This window comes from Tachyglossus aculeatus, chromosome 17, assembly GCF_015852505.1.
Source record: "Tachyglossus aculeatus isolate mTacAcu1 chromosome 17, mTacAcu1.pri, whole genome shotgun sequence".
NCBI lineage: Eukaryota > Metazoa > Chordata > Mammalia > Monotremata > Tachyglossidae > Tachyglossus > Tachyglossus aculeatus.
In genome coordinates, this window is record NC_052082.1 from 9728301 (window position 1) to 9744411 (window position 16111).

Here is a 16111-nt window from a genome sequence, read left to right on the forward strand (position 1 = left end):
CATGGGTTCAAATCCCAGCTGTGCCAACTTTCAGCTGTGTGACTTTGGGCAAGTCACGTAACTTCTCTGTGCCTCAGTTACCTCATCTGTAAAATGGGGATTAAAACTGTGAGCCCCCCGTGGGACAACCTGATCACCTTGTAACCTCCCAAGTGCTTAGAACTGTGATTTGCACATAGTAAGCACTTAACAAATACTATTATTATTATTATTATTATTGGGAGATGAGAAAGTGACTTGCTCAAGGTCACCCAGCAGATTAGAGGGAGAGGTGAGATTAGTGCACTGCCTCAATTTCTTGCAGAGTGCTGAGCCACTGGCTGGTTACCCCTGGCAAGACTGGGAGGAAATGGACTGGTAATCTGGCCAACTACTATTCAATCAATCAATCAATCAATCAATCGTATTTATTGAGCGCTTACTGTGTGCAGAGCACTGTACTAAGAGCTTGGGAAGTACAAGTTGGCAACATATAGAGACAGTCCCTACCCAATAGTGGGCTCACAGTCTAAAAGACTATTGCATGTTGGACAACTTTTGAATAGAGACACCGGAGCGTGAAAGCCAATACGTGCCGAAACAAACCTTCACCCGTACAACGTTGGCCAAGCCACCTTTGAAAGAACTCAAGAAGTCAAGATTTTCTCAGGATGCAGAGCAAACCACTTCCAGTCGTTGCCCAGAAAAGGCTCATCAAAGCGAAGCTGACCAGCACCCAGAAAGTCACAGGACAAAGTTAATTTTCTGGAGGCCCAACCCTTTACCCAAGAGAAAATTCCTGATAAATAGAATCAGTTTCCTTATTGGCTCGCACCTTTGTGGTATGCTTTTGATCATTAAAACTCCTCCTTCCATTTTTCAGTGGGGTAGAAGGGTGTGGGGGAAGGGGGGCGGGCCCACTGGGTATAAAGGAGCCCCACTTGGTGGCCGTGAGGCTGATCTATTTTTGAGCAAGACTCAGATAAACCATGGCCGACAAGCTCTCACCCACAGGGCTGCTGCTTTTCATCCTGTTCCTGATTTTCTCTGGTAAGCAAACAATGACTTTGGGTCATCTCCCCCCGATTTCAGAGGGAAATGGAGATCAACTGGGACGTGAACTGCGAAAAGGTATTTGATACAGGCGAGAGCAGGTCAGCCAAACGAAACAGGCCTGAAGTCGGTGTCCAAAATGGAAAATTTCGGAGAGAATCGCATTTGGATTGGATGGAACTGGGTAGAATTGGATGTGTCTCTCCCACAGGCGTGTGATGAAGGAGCTTCGGTCCCGTGGCTTTAGGATTTTCCTTCACCCCAGTTCTTATTATTAATAATAATAATAGTGGTATTTTTTAAGCGCTTACTATGTTCCAGGCAATGAACTAAGCACTGGGGTGGGCGTGGCTCAGTGGAAAGAGCACGTGGAGTCAGAGGTCATGGGTTCGAATCCCGGCTCCGCCAGTTATCAGCTATGTGACTTTGGGTAAGTCACTTCACTTCTCTGTGCCTCAGTTCCCTCATCTGTAAAATGGGGATTAAGATTGTGAGCCCCGTGCAGGACAACCTGATCACCTTGTAACCTCCCCAGTGCTTAGAACAGTGCTTTGCACATAGTAAGCGCTTAATAAATGCCATTATTATTATTATTATTATTATTATTATTATTTTACAAGCAAATTGGGTTGGACACATTCCCTTGTCCCTCGTGGGGCTCGCAGTCTCAATCCCCATTTGACAGATGAGGTAACTGAGGCCCAGAGAAGTTAAGTGACTTGCCCAGTTCTTTGCACAGATTAAATGCTTAAGAGATACCACTATGGCTACTATGACTACGACTATTATTATTTTTATTATTGATAATAATAATGATAATGTTATTTGTCAAACACTCGTTCTGTGTCAGGCATTGTGCAAAGCACTGGGGTAGATAGAATACAATCAGATCAAACACAGTCCCTCTCCCTCAATAGACTCACAGTCTAAGGGGGAGGAAGAACAGGTATTTAACTCCCATTTTACAAAGGAGGAAACTGAGGTACAGAGCAGTTAAGTGACTTCCTGAATGCTATGAAACAATGGTGAATAGGTTGGCTTAAGACAGATGGGCTGTCATCATCATCGAGGGTATTTATTGAGCGCTTATCATGCAATCAACACAGCATGGTGAGAAGCGGCATGGTGTAATGTTTAGATCACGGTCCAGGAAATTAGGAGGTCATGGGTTCTAATCCCAGCTCCACAGCTTGTCTGCTGTGTGATCCCGGGCAAATCGCTTCACTATTCTGTGCCTTAGTCACCTCATCTGTAAAATGGGGATTGAGGCTGTGGGACAGGGACTGTGTCCAACCCGATTGGCTTGTACCCCAGTGTTTAGTACAACACTTAGCACATATTGAGTGCTCAACAAATACCACAATTATTATTATTATTATCACTATTATTATGACTGTACTAGGCACTTGAGAGAGTGGGATATAACAGAGTGGGTAGACACATTTAGTAAGCTACACAATGAGCTTCCTGTAGTTTGCATCCTACAGTCTATATGTAGGATGTCAAGTGCTTAGTACAATGCTTTGCACACAGTAAGCACTCAATAAATACAATTGAATGAATACTAAGAAATATTAGAGCTTTGGAGTCAGAGGTCATGGGCTCAAGCCCCGACTGCACCAATTGTCAGCTGTGTGACTTTGGGCAAGTCACTTAACTTCTCTGTGCCTCAATCAATCAATCAATCATATTTATTGAGCACTTACTGTGTGCACAGCACTGTACTAAGCGCTTGGGAAGTACAAGTTGGCAACATATAGAGGCGGTCCCTACCCAACAGTGGGCTCACAGTCTAGATCAGAACAATTTGAGGCAGCGCGTGTAGATGACTTGTACCCAATCTGATTATTTTGTATCAATCTCAGTCCTTAGCACAGTGCTTGTCAGCTGTGTGACCTTGGGCAAGTCACTTAACTTCTCTGTGCCTCCGTTACCTCATCTGTAAAATGGGGATTAAGATTGTGAGCCCCCCGTGGGACAACCTGATCGCCTGGTAACCTCCCCGGCGCTGAGAACAGCACTTTGCATATAGTAAGTGCTTAATAAATGCCTTCATTATTATTCAGAAATGGGAGTTTGGTCAGTTTTGAGTAGAAGCTGCAATTCTCAGCTTGTGATACAGCAGGGAATACTTTTGAAGGAGGCCTTCACTGGTCTTCCTTGAAGGAACGGCCTGAAAGAAGCATGGGCTGCCTAGGTGGCTCCTCACTGAGGCACTTCCCAAGATCTTCCAGCAAATGGGTGCATCACTGAATTCCGAATTGCTTCTTTTCTCATGTGAGAGGCAGAGAAATGGGAGAAAGACGGACAGTGGAAAGGTGCGGTAAAGGTTGCGTCGCCAGACCGCACACTCTGCTCTACTATTCATTCATTCATTCCTTGAATCGTACTTATTGAGCGCTTACTGTGTGCAGGGCACTGGACTAAGCTCTTGGGAAGCACAAGTCGGCAACAGATAGAGACGGTCCCTACCCAACAACGGTCTCACAGTCTAGAAGGGGGAGACAGACAACAAAACAAAGCATGTAGACAGGTGGACACTACTGCTAAACTTCTAAACGCTGCTAGAGAAGCAGCGTGGCTCAGTGGAAAGAGCCCGGGCTTTGGAGTCAGAGGTCATGGGTTCAAATCATGGCTCCGCCAACTGTCAGCTGTGTGACTTTGGGCAAGTCACTTCACTTCTCTGGGCCTCAGTTCCCTCATCTGTAAAATGGGGATTAAGATTGTGAGCCCCACATGGGACAACCTGATCACCTTGTATCCTCCCCAGCGCTTAGAACAGTGCTTTGCACATAGTAAGCACTTAACAAATACCAAAATTATTATTATTATTATTTCTCGCTGTACCTCATGCTTATCTATCTCGCCGTCGACCTCTTACCCGCATCCTGCCCCTCCCTCCTCAAATCTGACAGACGATGACTCTCCCCCGTCCCCTTCGCAGCCTTGTTGAAGGCACATCTCCTCCAAGAGGTCTTCCCTGACAAAGCCCTCCTTTCCACTTCTCCCACATCGCCCTGACTTGCTCCCTTTATTCACCCCCCCATCCCAGGCCCACAGCACTTATGTCCATATCTGCCAGTTATTTATTTATATTAATGACTGTCTTCTCCTCTAGGCTATAAGCTCATTGTGGACAGGGTATGTATCTTTTTATTGTTGAAGTGTAGTCTCCCAAGAGCTTAGTACAGTGTTCTGCACACAGCAAGCACTCACTAAATCTAACCCTACCTCTAAGAATAATAATAATGGCATTTATTAAGCACTTACTATGTGCGAAGCACTGTTGTAAGCACTGGGGAGGTTACAGGGTGATCAGGTTGTCCCACAGCGGGCTCACAGTCTTAATCCCCATTTTACAGATGAGGTAACTGAGGCCCAGAGAAGTGAAGTGACTTGCCCAAAGTCACACAGCTGACATTTGGCGGAGCCAGGATTTGAACCCATGACCTCTGACTCCAAAGCCCGTGCTCTTTCCACTGAGCCACGCTGCTTCTCTAACCCTAACCCTAATATTATTGACTGACTGACTGCAGGCTCTGCTTTCTTTTTCTTCCAAAGCAAAATCCTCCGAGGGGCTAGAACTGCGCTGCCAGTGTACTACAACCCATTCGGACTTCATTCATCCCAAATTCATTGCTAACATCCAGTATATTCCTGAGGGTCCACACTGCAGTACACCTGAAGTCATGTAAGTGAAAAAAACAAACATTGTATGCCTCGTCTCCGCGTTCGGCTTCCCACATCTGAGCTTCCAGCTCATGGTAAGTTTTGGGATCACCGAGTGGTGGAGAACAATGCCTTAAATTTCCCAGCTGAACCCCATGGGGAAGGCCATTTTGTGTTGATTCACACGTGGCCCAAAAAAGACTCATTCTAGTGGCCCGGAAAGCTCTCTTCTGGAACTAATAATCCATTCAATTGTGTTTATTGAGCGCTTACTGTTTTCAGAGCACTGTACTAAGCACTTGGGAAGTACAAATCAGCCACATATAGAGACGGTCCTTACCCAAGAACGGGCTCACAGTTTAGAATAATAATAATAATCAATCAATCAATCAATCGTATTTATTTAGCACTTACTGTGTGCAGAGCACTGTACTAAGTGCTTGGGAAGTACAAGTTGGCAACATATAAAGACAGTCCCTACCCAATAGTGGGCTCACAGTCTAGAAGGGGGAGACAGAGAACAAAACCAAACATATTAACAAAATAAAATAAATAGAATAGATATGTACAAGTAAAATAAATAAATAAATAGAGTAATAAATATGTACAAACATATATACATATATGCAGGTCCTGTGGGGAAGGGAAGGAGGTAAGATGGGGGGATGGACAAATAATAATAATACAAATAATGGTATTTGTTAAGCACTTACTATGTACCAAGCACTGTTCTAAGCACTGGGGTAGATACAGGGTAATCAGGTTGTCCCACGTGGGGCTCACAGTCTTCATTCCCATTTTACAGATGAGATAACTGAGGCCAGAGAAGTTAAGTGGCTTGCCCAAAGTCACACAGCTGACAAGCGGCGGAGCTGGGATCAGAAACCACGACCTCTGAATCCAAAGCCCGTGCTCCTATGTATTATATTGTGTCGATGTCTTGTTATTCTATATCATATTTTAAATTGTAATATATTATGTTGAATTGTGTGTAATACATTTCTTCCTTATTTGTATTAATGTCTCTCTCCTCGTCTAGATGGTAAACTTATTAAGGGCAGGGAACGTGTCCCTAATTCTGTTATATTGTAATCTCCCAAGCATTTTGTACAGTGCTCTGCACATAGTAGACTGTGAGCCCACTTTTGAGTAGGAACCGTCTCTATATGTTGCCAACTTGTACTTCCCAAGCACTTAGTACAGTGCTCTGCACACAGTAAGCGCTTAATAAATATGATTGAATGAATGAATGAAATAGTAAGCGCTCAATAAGCAGCATGGCATAGTAGACGCGTGGACGTGGGAGTCAAAAAGTCATGGGTTCTAATCCCTGTTCTGACGCTTATCTTGCTGTGTGACCTTGGGCAAGACACTTCACTTCTCTGGGCTTCAGTTGCCACACCTGTAAAATGGGGATTGAGACTGTGAACCCCATGTGGGACAGGGACTGTGTCCAACCGGATTGGCTTGTATCCATCCCAGCTCCTAGTACAGTGCCTAGAATATAGTAAGCGCTTAACAAATACAATAATAATAATAATAATAATAATAATAATATAGTAAGTGCTTAACAAATACAATAATAATAATAATAAATACCTCTGATTGAGAAGCAGCGTGGCTCAGTGGAAAGAGCCTGGGCTTTGGAGTCAGAGGTCATGGGTTCAAATCCTGTCTCCACCAGGTGTCAGCTGTGTAACTTTGGGCAAGTCACTTCACTTCTCTGTTCCCTCATCTGTAAAATGGGGATTAAAACTGTGAGCCCCCCGTAGGACAACCTGATCACCTTGTAACCTCCCCAGCTCTCAGAACAGTGCTTTGCACATAGTAAGCGCTTAATAAATGCCATTATTATTATTATTATTGATTGAATGGTAATTCCCAGTAAAGAAGGCAGTGAAGAATGAGAATGAGAACCACGAAGAGCATGAATTGGGTGAGACTTTAGGCCTGGAGAAAGAAGCCCAGATAGCCGTTAGGTCCACAGAGAAACTAGCAGACACATACACACATACACACCAGCCAGTAGATACAGAGGGCAGACTCCAGCACAGGATCTAGTCTAAATGGAACAGAATCAAGCCCTTTGGGATAAGTGCTTAGTACAGTGTTCTGCACATAATAAGCACTCAATATATACAATTGAATGAATGATAGGGGAACCCAGAGAGGAACGAATTTGATTGGGAGTCCCTATTGGAAGCTACTCTGGCGATTTGACCACTCCAGATGTTGGAATATCTGGGTCCTCCCTAAGCCATTTTAAGAGAGGAATTGTTTTGCGAAAGGCAAATAACATCAACTTGCTCCTAAACTGAGCAAATGGTTTGCCTTTTGATTAAAGGAACTGAATACTGTTGTTCTTGAAATTTTTAAAAATTAGCATGAGATTGAACACACGCAGCTTATTAATAATAATACTAATAATGGTATTTGTTAAGCACGTACTATGTGTTGAGCATGAAGTGCTGGGATAGATACAAGGTTATCAGATTGTCCCAAATACCATCTTAATTCCCATTTTACAGATGAGATAACTGAGGCAAAGAGAATTTAAGTGACTTGCCCAAAGTCACCCAGCTGACAAGTGACGGAGCCGGGATTAGAACCCATGACCTCTGACTCCCAAGTCCATCCTTGTTCCACTCTTGAGACCAGTCCCTGTAGAGTAGGAGAAACAAATCAATCAAGAATACTTATTGTGTACATTTTGTGTGCACAACACCCTGCTAAGCACTTGTGAGAACTCAGTAGAGGTCTAAGGCATAAATTCTACCCTTGAGGAATTTATAATCTAACAAATCCAGCCAGCATTTGGGATCACCAGTTGCAGAATTGATATTCGTTTATTCAGTCAGTCAGTCTTATTTATTGAGAACTTATCATCATCATCAATCGTATTTATTGAGTGCTTACTGTGTGCAGAGCACTGTACTAAGCGCTTGGGAAGTACAAATTGGCAACATATAGAGACAGTCTCTACCCTATTCATTCATTCATTCAGTCATATTTATTGAGCGCTTACTGTGTGCAGAGCACTGTGCTAAGCGCTTGGAAAGTACAAGTTGGCAATATATAGAGACGGTCCCCACCCAACAAAAAGCTCACAGTCTGAACACTGTACTAAGCACTTGGGGAAGTACAATATAACAATAAACAATAGATTGGAAAGGACCAAGGGCAGTGTTTTGAATTATGATTAATTCAGTTACCCACTGTCCTGATATTCCATATATTTAGTGCAGTTGGAGTTATTGGTTCAATTATACATATGCTGTATTTTGTATATTTACAAAGCATGTTGAATTAAATGTGTAAGATCCTCTAAACTTTCAACCCTCACAAGATATAATATTCCAATCTCTTTTCAACCGCTAGTCTCTTTCTATTTCAGAGCAGAGATGAAAACAGGAAAAGAAGTGTGTTTGGATCCTGAAGCCAAATGGGTGAAGGCTATAATCCAAAAGATTTTGAGCAGGTGCAGTATATGCCGAAGATTCTCGTTCCTACACTTTAAACACTTTCGAATCACATGATGCCTCTTGTTTTTTTCAAATGTGGGGAAAACCTTGGACCGTGAGATCATTGCGCAGTTAATTCTGGGATAGATACAAAATCAGTTCCAATTCACGTCAGCTCCTGGCAAGCAGCGTGGCTCAGTGGAAAGAGTCCGGGCTTTGGAGTCAGAGGTCATGGGTTCAAATTCCAGCTCCGCCAATTGTCAGCTGTGTGACTCTGGGCAAGTCACTTCACTTCTCTTGGCCTCGGTTACCTCATCTGTAAAATGGGGATTAAGACTGTGAGCCCCCCATGGGACAATCTGATCACCTTGTACCTCCCCAGTGCTTAGAATAGTGCTTTGCACATAGTAAGTGCTTAATAAATGCCATTATTATTATTATTATGTTTCGCCAACATAGAGAAGGCACCAAATTCTCAGGACTCTGGTTATTTGAGAGTTGATGTTGCTATGGTTCCCACTTTAGATGATTTCTGGATATCGAAAAACCGTGGAAACATTCTAGAAGAATCAATTGATTGCATTGACTGAGTGCTTACTGTGTGCAGAGCACTGTACTAAGCGCTTGAGAATAAGCCACATTTATTACTATTTCTCACAAATGCCTGGATTCCTGGGCTTTGAGGGTCTCAGTGGCTGTGGATATCTGAGATGAAGTAGGCTGAGCCTCGCTGCTAGATAATTGAGCTCACAATATTTTCTTTTTCTTTTGCACATTCATGATGATGATGATGGTATTTGTTAAGCGCTTACTATGTGCCCAGCACTGTTCTAAGCGCTGGGGAAGATACAAGGTAATTAGGTTGTCCCCCATGAGGCTCATAGTCTTCATCCCCAGTTTCCAGATGAGGTAACTGAGGCAGAGAAGTAAAGTGACTCACCCAAGGTCACACAGCAGACAAGTGGCCGCCAAGCTAGCTCTCTTCCTCCCTTCAAGGCCCTACTGAGAGCTCACCTCCTCCAGGAGGCCTTCCCAGACTGGGCCCCTTCCTTCCTCTCCCCCTCGTCCCCCTCTCCATCCCCCACATCTTACCTCCTTCCCTTCCCCACAGCACCTGTATATATGTATATATGTTCGTACATATTTATTACTCTATTTATTTATTTTACTTGTACATATCTATTCTATTTATTTTATTTTGTTAGTATGTTTGGTTTTGTTCTCTGTCTCCCCCTTTTAGACTGTGAGCCCACTATTGGGTAGGGACTGTCTCTATATGTTGCCAACTTGTACTTCCCAAGCGCTTAGTACAGTGCTCTGCACACAGTAAGCGCTCAAAAGATACAATTGATGATGACGTGGCAGAGCCAGAATTAGAACCCATTACTTCTGATTCCCAAGCCCGGGCTCTTGCCACTGAGCCACGCTGCTTTTCTATAATAATGGCATTTATTAAGTGCTTACTATGTGCAAATCACTGTTCTAAGTGCTGGGGAGGTTACAAGGTGATCAGGTTGTCCCACAGGAGGCTCACGGTCTTAATCCCCATTTTCCAGATGAGGTCACTGAGGCACAGAGTAATGAAGTGACTTGTCCAAAGTCACACAGTTGACAACTGGCATATATGTATATATGTTTGTACATATTTATTACTCTATTTATTTATTTTACTTGTACATATCTATTCTACTTATTTTATTTTGTTAGTATGTTTGGTTTTGTTCTCTGTCTCCCCCTTCTAGACTGTGAGCCCACTGTTGGGTAGGGACTGTCTCTATATGTTGCCAACTTGTACTTCCCAAGTGCTTAGTACAGTGCTCTGCACACAGTAAGCGCTCAATAAATACGATTGATTGATTGATTGATTGAAGTGGCAGAGCTGGGATTCGAACCTATGACCTCTTACTCCAAAGCCCGTGCTCTTTCCACTGAGCCATGCTGCTTTTCCAATTATCTGAATAATTTGGTAGCCCAGCTCTAACTGTGAAGCCAGAATTCTTGACCCTAGGAGCTCACCAATAATAATGGTGGTAATTGCTAATAATAATAAAAATATTCATAATGTTGGTATTTGCTAAGCATTTACCATGTGTCATGCACTGTACTAAGCACTGGAATGGATACAAGCAAAGTGGGTTGGACTCAGTCCCTGTCCCATGTGGAGCTCAGAGTCTCAATCCCCATTTTAAGATGAGATAACTGAGGCAACTGAGAAGTGAAGTGACTTACCTAAGCTCACACAGCAGACAAGTGGCAGAGCCAGAATTAGAACTCATGACCTCATTCCTCCCAGCCCATTCTCTAGCCACTGCACCATGCTGCTTGTGAGGTGACTTGCCAGAGGTCACACAGCAAGTGAATCAATCAATCAATCAATCAATCGTATTTATTGAGCGCTTACTGTGTGCAGAGCACTGGACTAAGCACTTGGGAAGTACAAGTTGGCAACATATAGAGACAGTCCCTACCCAACAGTGGGCGAATGGCAAAGTTGAGATCAAAACCTAGATCTCCCAACTCCCAAGTCTGCATTCTTCTCAAACAGAGAAGCAGTGTTGGCTTAGTGGAAAGAACCCGGGCTTGGGAGTCAGAGGTTGTGGGTTCTAATCCTGACTCTGCCACTTGTCTGCTGTGTGACTTTGGGCAAGTCACTTAAACGTCTCCGGGCCTCAGTTACCTCATCTGTCAAATGGGGATGAAGACTGTGAGCCTCACATGGGACAACCTGATGACCTAGTATGTATCCCAGCACTTAGAACAGTGCTCGGCTCATAGTAAGCGCTTAATAAATACCATCGTTATTATTGTTATTCTCAGAGGGCCATGCTGATTTCTCTCCCAAAATTTGCTACCGTGAGGATGAGGTGAGATGAGTCGACCAGGGCAAAGTAAAGCCAGGGCGTATTTTGGTGATGATGCAAAACCTGGAGTCAACTGGGCCAGGGGACCTCTCTTGAGCTTGACATCAGTTATCGGATTCGTTGAGTGCTTATTGCATGCAGAGCACTGTACTAAGCACTTTGGAGAGTCCCATACAATACAGTTGGTAGACTTTTTCCATGCCCACAGTGAGCTTATGTCTACCAATCGATCAATCAATCGTATTTACTGAGTGCTTATGGTGTGCAGAGCACTGTACTAAGTGGTTGGGAAAGTACCAGTGTGGCTGGTACCAGAGAAGCAGCGTGGCTCAGTGGAAAGAACACAGGCTTTGGAGTCAGAAGTCACGGGATCAAATCCTAGCTCCGCCAATTGTCAGCTGTGTGACTTTGGGCAAATCACTTAACTTCTCTGTGCCTCAGTGACCTCATCTGTAAAATGGGGATTAAGACTGTGAGCCCCCAATGGGACACCCTGATCACCTTATAAACTCCCCAGGGCTTAGAACAGTGCTTTGCACATAGTAAGCACTTAATAAATGCTATTATTATTATTATTATTATTATTATTACCAAACAACTGAGGTGGTAGACACATTCCCGGGCCATATTGTCAGTCAATCAATCCTATCTAGTGAGCACTAGTGTGCAGAGCAGTGTACTGAGCACCTGGGAGCCCACAATAAAAAAATTAAACACATTTCCTGCCCACAACAAGCTTACAGCCAAGAGAGGGAGACAGACACTAATATAAATAAATAAATGACAGATACGGACATAAGGGCTCTGCTGTTGGGAGGGCGAAATGAATAAAGGGAGCAAGTCGGGGTGACGCAGAAGGGAGTAGGAGAAGAGGAAAGGAGGGCTTAGTCAGGGAAGGCCTCTTGGAGGAGATGGGCCTGCAGTAAGGCTTTGAAGGGGGGCAGAGTCTTTGTCAGATATAAGGAGGGAGGGCATTCCAGGCCAGAGGCAGGACGTGGACGAGAGGTAGGCAGAGAAATAGATGAGATCGACGTACAGTGAGAAGGTTGGCATAAGAAGAGGGAATTGTGTGAGCTGGGTTGTCAAAGGAGAAAAGTGGGGTGAGGTAGGAGGGGGTGAGGTGATTAAGTGTTTCAAAGCCAATGGTGAGGAGTTTCTGGTTGATGCGGAGGTGGATGGGCAACCGCTGGAGTTTCTTGAGGAGTCTGGGGAGCTTATAGTCTAGAGGGGTTAGGGGAAGACAAACATTATAATGAATTATGATATATACATAAGTACTGAGGGGCTGAGGATGAGGTAAATATCAAGTGCTGAAAGGGTGACGCAGAGGAGAGACTTGTCTGGGGATGGTTAGAGGAAATGAAATTCCCTAGATTGGAGAAGCAGTGTGGCTCAGTGGAAAGAGCACGGGCTTTGGAGTCAGAGGTCACGGGTTCAAATCCCAGCTCCACCAATTGTCAGCTGTGTGACTTTGGGCAAGCCACCTAACTTCTCTGGGCCTCAGTTACCTCATCTGTAAGATGGGGATTAAAACTGTGAGCCCCACGTGGGACAATCTGATCACCTTGTAACCTCCCCATTGCTTAGAACGGTGCTTTGCACATAGTAAGCACCTAACAAATACCATCATCATTATTATTGTTATTACTAGATAATTTTTTATGGTATTCGTTAAGCACTTACTATGCGCCCGGCACTGAAGCTAATCAAAGCTAATCAAAGTGGACACAGTCCATGTCCCATACGGGGCTCACAGTCTTAATCCCCATTGGACAGATGAGGTAACTGAGGCAGAAAAGAGCAAAGTGTCTTGTCCAAGGTCATACATTAGACAAGCGGCAGAGCCCAGATCACTCTGACTCAAGGGCCCCTGTTCTACCCACTAGGCCAAGCTGCTTCTTTACTTTCCCAAATCTGCACTTCACCTGCCTAGGCAGAAATCATGGAAACAAACAAACAGTATCAAATTGTTCAGTCCTCTAGACTGTAAGCTCATTAGGAGAAGAGAATGTATCTGTTAAGTCTGTAGTACTCTCCCAAGCATTTGTTACAGGGCTATGCACATAGTAAGTGCTCAATAAATGCCACTGGTTGGCTGAGAGCCGGCAAACTATGAAACCTCAGTAGCTACAGCCTGATACAGAAATCTGGCTAGCAGGGATTTCATGACCCACAGGGAATTTTATACCCATTGTCTGCTGATTATGCTGAGGGGAAAGCACCTAAATCAATCAATCAATCAATCATATTTATTGAGTGCTTACTGTGTGCAGAGCACTGTACTAAGCGCTTGGGAAGTCCAAGTTGGCAACATATAGAGATGGTCCCTACCCAACAGTAGGCTCACAGTCTAGAAGGGGGAGACAGAGAACAAAACAAAACATATTAACAAAATAAAATAAATAGAATAGATATGTACAAGTAAAATGAATAAATAGAGTAATAAATACCAACAAATATATACATATATACAGGTGCTGTGGGGAAGGGAAGGAGGTAAGGTGGGGGGGACAGAGAGGGGGAGGAGGGGGAGAGGAAGGAGGGGGCTCAGTCTGGGAAGGCCTCCTGGAGGAGGTGAGCTCTCAGTAGGGTCTTGAAGGGAGGAAGAGAGCTAGCTTGGCGGATGTTTGGAGGGAGGGCATTCCAGGCCAGGGGGAGGACGTGGGCCAGGGGTCGACGGCAGGACAGGCAAGAATGAGGCCCGGTGAGGAGATTAGCGGCAGAGGAGCAGAGGGTGCGGGCTGGGCTGGAGAAGGACAGAAGGGAGGTGAGGCAGGAGGGGGTGAGGGGATGGATGGACAGCCTGGAAGCCCAGGGTGAGGAGTTTCTGCCTGATGCCTAGGTTGATTGGTAGCCACTGGAGATTTTTGAGGAGGGGAGTAACATGCCCAGAGCGTTTCTGGACAAAGACAATCCGGGCAGCGACGTGAAGTATGGATTGAAGTGGGGAGAGACAAGAGGATGGGAGATCGGAAAAGAGGCTGATACAGTAGTCCAGACGGGATAGGATGAGAGCTTGAACGAGGAGGGTAGCGGTTTGGATGGAGAGAAAGGGGTGGATCTTGGCAATGTTGTGGAGCTGAGAACGGCAGGTTTTGGTGACGGCTTGGATGTGAGGGATGAACGAGAGAGAGGAGTTGAGGATGACACCAAGGTTGCGGGCTTGTGAGATGGGAAGGATGGTAGTGATGTCAACAGTGAATCATTGAAGATATTAGCTACAGATAAAATGGGTCACCTAGGGTTGCACTATTTCTCAAAGTATTAAAGTCAACAACTTTCCCTCGACAGTGTCAAAGAGATCCAATGCCAAAACCCTCCAGCTGCCAGACTCTGTCTCTGAGACAAGATGATCCCGATAAAATTTGCATTTTAAAACAGCAATAACAGTAATGATAATATTGGTATTTGTTAAGCGCTTACTATGTGCCAAGCACTGTTCTGAGCACCGGGGAGGTTACAAGGTAATCAGGTTGTCCCACGTGGGGCTCACAGTCTTCATCCCCATTTGACAGATGAGGTACTGAGGCACAGAGAAGTGAAGTGACTTCCCCGAAGTCACACAGCTGACAAGTGGTGGAACCGGGATTAGAACCCATGACCTCTGACTCCCAAGCCCGGGCTCCTGCCACCGAGCCACGCTGCTTCCCAATGCTGCTTCAATATTTTTGAATGTGCGGTGGCATTGTTGTCAGTATCCGCAAAAGTGTTGATTCGTATCAAGTCATAGCAATAGTAGTAGTAGCAATAGTAGTAATATTCTAGACTGTGAGCCCACTGTTGGGTAGGGACCGTCTCTATATGTTACCAACTTGTTCTTCCCAAGCGCTTAGTACAGTGCTCTGCACACAGTAAGCGCTCAATAAATACGACTGAATGAATTAGTGAATAGTAGTATTTATCCCCATCTTTAAAACCCTCCTAAAATCACATTTCCTCCAAGAGGCCTTCCTAACTAAGCCCTCACTTTCCTGATTCCCTCTCCCATTTGCATCACCTATGCACTTGAACCATCCCTTTGCAGCACCTGATATTCACAGCCCCTTCAGCCTCATGGCACCGATCTATAATTTAAGTGCCGATCTATAATTTATTTTAATGACTCTCTCCCCCTCTAGATTGTAAGCTACCTGTGGGCAGGAGACGTACTTACCAACCCTATTGTACTGGGCTCTCCCAAGGGCTTGGTACAGTGCTCTGCGCTCAATAATTGATTGATCGATGGATTCACTGAGCAACCACTAGATTGAGAAACAGCATGGGCAGTGGCTAGAATCCGGGCCTGGGACTCAGAAGGTCATGGGTTCTAATCCCGGCACTGCTGCTTGTCTGCTGTGTGACCTTGGGGAAGTCAATTCACTTCTCTGTGCCTCAGTTAACTCATCTGTAAAATGAGGTTTGAGATTCTGAGCCCATTGTGGGACAGGGACTGTCTCCAACCCAATTTACTTGTATCCACTACAGTGCTTAAAAGAGTGCCTGGCACACAGTAAGTGCTTAACAAATACCACAGTCATTATTATTACTGTGCCAAGTGTTTGGGAAGCACAACTTAAAGAAGTGACCCATTTCTTGCCCAGAAGGAGCTTATCAATCAATCAATCAATCATATTTATTGAGCACTTACTGTGTGCAGAGCACTGTACTAAGCCCTTGGGAGAGTCCTCAAGGATATTGTTATAACAATATAATATTCCCTGCCTATAATGAGCCTGCAGTCTAGGCCTCACACTCTAACACTTGTAAAACTAATATTTTTTTTAATTTATTTTCATGACTGAAACAGCAAGAATCAAGATGACGAGCCTGACGGAAAACACAAAATACAAGACCCCTAAATTCCCTAAGGAATAAGTTCCAAGAAGATAAACAGCCAAGACCAGAAGTATCATGTCCCCTATCTGTAAATGATTTAAATCAATCAATCAATCAATCAATAGTATTTATTAAGTACTCACTATATGCAGAGCACTGTAATAAGCGCTTGGGAGAGGAAGCTACAACCTAATTAGCAGACAGGTTCCTTGTCCATAATTTCATTCTTTCAATCATATTTATTGAGCGCTTACTGTGTGCCGAGCACTTTAC

General features: G+C 44.4%; 1 protein-coding gene across 1 annotated transcript; it reads left to right on the forward strand.

The window, feature by feature from the left end:
• The first annotated feature begins 968 nt into the window (after positions 1-968).
• Positions 969-15861, forward strand: LOC119939000 (interleukin-8-like). Its single transcript, XM_038758783.1, has 4 exons — positions 969-1029; positions 4594-4723; positions 8096-8179; positions 15810-15861. Exons 1-4 carry the CDS (start codon positions 969-971, stop codon positions 15859-15861), a joined length of 327 nt encoding a protein of 108 aa, XP_038614711.1.
• Positions 15862-16111: the final 250 nt, after the last annotated feature.

Excerpts from the sequence above, each read along its gene's own strand:
- LOC119939000 (XM_038758783.1), top strand. The coding sequence starts at position 969 with ATGGCCGACAAGCTCTCACCCACAGGGCTGCTGCTTTTCATCCTGTTC. Across the intron at positions 4,724-8,095 it reads TGCAGTACACCTGAAGTCAT|AGCAGAGATGAAAACAGGAA; the intron begins GTAAGTGAAAAA and ends TTTCTATTTCAG. Across the intron at positions 8,180-15,809 it reads ATCCAAAAGATTTTGAGCAG|CAAGAATCAAGATGACGAGC; the intron begins GTGCAGTATATG and ends TGACTGAAACAG.